The sequence below is a fragment of the Otolemur garnettii genome, unplaced genomic scaffold (genome assembly GCF_000181295.1).
Source record: "Otolemur garnettii isolate 467f Iridium unplaced genomic scaffold, OtoGar3 scaffold00077, whole genome shotgun sequence".
Lineage (NCBI taxonomy): Eukaryota > Metazoa > Chordata > Mammalia > Primates > Galagidae > Otolemur > Otolemur garnettii.
In genome coordinates this window covers 3,009,663-3,014,704 of record NW_003852472.1, presented here as the reverse complement: position 1 = coordinate 3,014,704, position 5,042 = coordinate 3,009,663, and the positions used below count along the sequence as shown (strand labels likewise).

At 43.6% G+C, this 5,042-nt stretch overlaps 1 protein-coding gene across 1 annotated transcript in view; it reads left to right on the top strand.

The window, feature by feature from the left end:
- RFC2 (replication factor C subunit 2) overlaps positions 1–5,042 on the top strand; it is a 23,231-nt gene that overhangs the window by 10,793 nt on the left and 7,396 nt on the right. The window contains exons 5-6 of the mRNA XM_003794253.3: positions 2,957–3,058; positions 3,552–3,652. Of these exons, the coding sequence (XP_003794301.1) occupies positions 2,957–3,058; positions 3,552–3,652 (203 nt within the window). The remainder of the gene's footprint in view (positions 1–2,956; positions 3,059–3,551; positions 3,653–5,042) is intronic.

Here is a 5,042-nt window from a genome sequence, read left to right as displayed (position 1 = left end):
TTTTTTTTTTTAGATGAAAATATCTTTATTTTTCTCTTTAGAAATTCAATTGACCCTCCAGATCCATCGGCTCCCCATCCTTGTAGTCAACCAACCACAGATTGAAAATATTTGAAAAAATATTTTAAAATTTAAAAAAACATAACAATAGGCCAGGCGCGGTGGGCCATACTTGTAATCCTAGCACTTTGGGAGGCCTAGGCGGGTAGAGCCCCTGAGCTCAGGATTTTGAGAATAGCCTGAGTAAGAGTCTCTACTAAAAATAGAAAAACTAGCCAAGTACGGTGGTGCACACCTTTAATCCCAGCTACTGGGGAGACTGAGGCAAGAGGATTGCTCAAGCTCAAGAATTTGAAGTTGCTGTGAGCTATGATGCCACCACACTCTACCTAGGGCACAGAGTGGGACTGTCTCCAAAAATAAATTAAATAAATAATACAATGATAAAATAAGACAAATAAAAAACAATACAGTGTAATAGCTATTTACATAGCATTTATATTGTTTTAGATAATATAGGTTGAATATCTCAAATCCAAAACCCGAAATCTAGAAATCCTCCAAAATCTGACACTCTTGAGCACTTACATGACTTTCAAAGGAAGTATTCATTAGAGTATTTCAGATTTGGGATGCTCAAGTGGTTAAGTATGATGCAAACATTCCAACATCTGAATATTCAAAGTCCAAAATATTTCTGGTCCTAAACATTTCAGATGTAACAGTGTAAGGAACCTAGAGATAGATGATTTTTTTGTTTGTTTGTTTGTTTGTTTTTCCAGTTTTGGGCCAGGGCTGGGTTTGAAACTGTTCACCTCTGATATATGGGGCTGGCGCCCCACTCCTTGAGCCACAGGCACCACCCCGAGATAGATGATTTAAAGTGTATGGGAGGGTGCACATAGGTTCTATGCAAACCCCACCTATGCCATTTTTTTTTTTGAGACAGAGTCTCACTTTGTGACCCTCCATAGAGTGCCATGTAATCATAGCTCACAGCAACCTCAAACTCTTTGGCTCAAGTGATCCTCTTGCCCCAGCCTCCCAAGTAGCTGGGACTGCAGGTACGTACCACAATGCTTGGCTATTTTTAGAGACAGGGTCTCACTCTTGCTCAGGCTGATCTCAAACTTCGAGCTCAAGCAATCAAGACCCTCCTCGGCCTCCCAGAGTGCTAGGAGAACAGGTGTGAGTTATCACACCTGGCCCCACCTATGCCATTTTATATAAGGGACTTAACCATGCATGAATTTTGTGATCCATCAAGGGTCCTGGAACCAATCCCCCATGGATACCAAAGTACTGCTGTATGTTGCTCACTCCTTGACACTTACAGTTTGAGAAAATTCTTCTAGGATATTGGCATCTGAAGACTTAGAATCTGAGACTTCGCTTCTGTGGTCAGTTTCACTATCAGTAGAGTCTAGAATGCTATTGTTGGTCTTCCTGTTGTTATTTTCTGATTCATCTAATGATTATGAAAAGTCTTACTCTGACATTTTTTTCTCTCTTTGGCATCGTGGGTGGAAAATGAAAAATTTTTAATTCTCAGCTGTGGTCGATGAAAGCTTGAAAGACAATGACGATGATGTACCTGAACTTGTCTTATATCATCTTGAAAAACAATGTAGCACCTCAAGCAATACAGTTGAAAATCTGAAGGTTGAGGCAGTATTGATGGTCTTTTTTTCTTTTCCCATTGTTGTATCATCCTTTTAGGCAATTCCATCATTCCTTCATTTTCTTTTCTTTTCTTTCGAGACAGTGTCTCACTGTGTCAAACTCAGTAGAGTGCTCTGGTGTCACAGCTCACAGCAACCTCAAACTCTTGGAATTAAGTGATTCTTTTGCCTCAGCCTCCCAAGTAGCTGGGACTACAGGCGCCTGCCACAACGCCTGGTATTATTTTTGTTGCAGTTGTTTAGCTGTCCTGGGCTGGGTTCAAACCTACCACCCTTGATGTATGTGGCTGATGCTGTAACCACTGTGCTACAGGCATCGAGCCCCTTCATTTTCTTATTTTTTTATCTTTTTAGCATAGTTGAGAATAATTGATGAATTATGATGACATAAATATTAAGATAATGAAGTAGTAAGCTGTTTCAAGATATAGGAAGAGCCAGGCATTGTTGCTCATGCCTGTAATCCTAGCACTCTGGGAGGCCAAGGCAGGAGGATTACTTGAACTCAGGAATTCTTTTTTTTTTTTTTTCTTTTTTTTGCAGTTTTTGGCCAGAGCTGGGTTTGAACTCACCACCTCTGGCATATGGTGCTGGTGCCCTACTCCTTTGAGCCACAGGCACCACCCGAACTCAGGAATTCAAGACTAGCCTATGCAAGAGTGAGACCCTGATTTTACTAAAAATAGAAAAATTAGCCAGGCATCGTGGCAGGCGCCTATAGTCCCAGCTACTTGGGAAGTTAAGGCAAGAGGATCGCTCAAGCCCAGGTGTGTGAGGTTGCTGTGAGCTATGATGCCTTGGCATTCTAGCCTGGGCAACAGAGTGAGACACTGTCTCAAAGGAAAAAAAAAAGTTAAAGGAAGAAAAGATCACTAAGATCTAAATGTATCTTCGATTATAAAAGGGTCCGGTGAACCTATGTGATAATTGCAAGACAAAATGAATTTTAAAAGCAAGTATTTTCTTTGTTCTTTGGAAGACCTCCAAGAAAAGATAAAAGTAATGAAATATCAATTCTTATAATTAAATTGCCCAAAAAAGAAATTCGAAAACTAAACTTGGGTCTTGTAGTTTCTGATTATATACTGAGGGTTTAAAAGTTTCCATGATAGGCAGCACCTGTGGCTCAAGGAATAGGGCGGTGGCCCCATGTGCCAGAGGTGGCAGGTTCAAACTTGACCCTGGCCAAAAACTGCAAAAAAAAAGTTCCCATGATGGTAACTGAGTTTGTTTCAGAAGGTGGGTGACAATAAAATTTTGACTTACTATTTCAGGGGCATTGATGTTGTGAGGAATAAAATCAAAATGTTTGCTCAACAAAAAGTCACGCTTCCCAAAGGTCGACACAAGATCATCATCCTGGATGAAGCAGACAGGTAGAATGCTTTGCCAAGTTTATTTGGGCCTTGATCTCTAGATCTCTTTTTGGGCTTTATTAAATCAGTACCTATAGCATCCAGAAACAGGGCTACCGTCTTCGAGTGTGAGACCCATGTGGGGTCCTGGAGAGACTGTCCATGCTCATTAAGTGCTTTGTTAGAAAAGTTGGCAGCTGATGTCACAACTCTTCTCTTGAATTTTATATGGTGGAGGAGCTGAAAGGAGGATCGATTCCTGTAAGTCCATGGCAGCCATTGTAGATGGTAGTTTCTGTGACTTTCACTTAGGGGTTGTTTCTGGATACTGTAGGTACTAAATACTGTTTGGGCAATTTTTGAGAGTGGCTTGTGGGTTTTAGCATCCTTTAATTCTGAAACCCTTGCTAGGACACTGGACATGTCTTGCATCCTGGGTTTTTGTATAAAGAGGGATGTGTCCAGTGGGCCCTGGGTCCCCGTTGCAAATTGCCTTCTGTGTTTTTCTTCTCAGCATGACTGATGGAGCCCAGCAAGCCTTGAGGAGAACCATGGAGATCTACTCTAAAACGACTCGCTTTGCTCTTGCTTGTAATGCTTCCGATAAGATCATAGGTAATCATGAGCTCTGAAGGGCTGGAGGCCACATGGTGCTCACCTCAGCTCTTTAGCAGCAGAAGAGTCAGGACTTTCGGATTGCCTACCGTGGGCCAAGCACTGTATAGTCAGTATTTTTTATTTAACTTCTTTTTTTTTTTGAGACAGGAGCCTCAAGCTGTCCCCCTGGGTAGAGTGCTGTGGCATCTCAGCTCACAGCAACCTCCAACTCCTGGGCTCAAGCGAGTCTTCTGCCTCTGCCTCCCAAGTAGCTGGGACCACCGGCGCCTGCCACAACGCCCGGCTATTTTTTGGTTGCAGCCGTCATTGTTGTTTGGCGGGCCCAGGCTGGATTCAAACCCGCCACCTTGGGTGTATGTGGCTGGCGCCTTAGCCACTTGAGCCACAGGCGCCGAGCCTATTTAACTTCTTAATAGACAACTATAAATATGTATTTATCATATATAACATGATTTTGCAATGTAATCAACTGAGGAGATATTATTAGCTTCACTTTTGAGATGAGAAAATTGGAGCTCAGAGGGGTTGAGTAGTTTGCCCAAAGGCACACAGCAAGAGCAGGAGCTGAGATTAGAACCCTGGGGCTGGCTCGGCACCTGTAGCTCAAGAGGCTAAGGCGCCAGCCACATACACCTAAGGTGGCGGGTTCAAATCCAGCCCAGGTCTGCCAAACAACAATGATGGCTGCAACCAAAAAATAGCTGGGCGTTGTGGTCCCAGCTACTTGGGAGGCTGAGGCAGGAGACTCACTTGAGCCCAGGAGTTGGTGATGCCACAGCACTCTACCCAGGGGAGCAGTTTGAGGCTCTGTCTCAAAAAAAAAGAATCCCGGGGCTTTCTGACTCCTATTCTCCCAGGCACATGGGACATTTTTTATATCCTGTGTACAGTGTCATTGCTGCCCTTCAAGGAACCTCTTATACCCTCTGTGTGCTCTAGGCACTTGGCATAGGTGGTATCTGCACAATCAAGCTTTGTTATCACCAGGAATTGCCTCACTTTTGAAATCTTATGGTCTCAAAAAAAGGGAGGGGGAAATCCAAAATGAGAGAGAGAAAAAGAAATTTTACAGTCAGTCTTCTCCCTGACCTCAGTGTCTGTCCTTCCAGCTCCCTCCCTACCCATCTGTCTGCTTCCTCGCTGCTTTGAGCCCAGGTCCCAGAAGTGCTACAGTCTGTCAGCACTCTTGTCCCATGGTCTTCGCCTCACTTCTTCCCTGCTACAACCAGCTGTGTGAGCTCATCCATCTGACTTTCTGACTTCCCCCTTCCCCATCCAGGCCACCAAGTGCTGTTGCAGAAAAGCACATTACCAAGTGTGATGCCCCCTGAAGGTCATGGTTTCTAGCCTTGGCAGGGTTCTCAGTATTGGCAGGAATCCTTTTTTT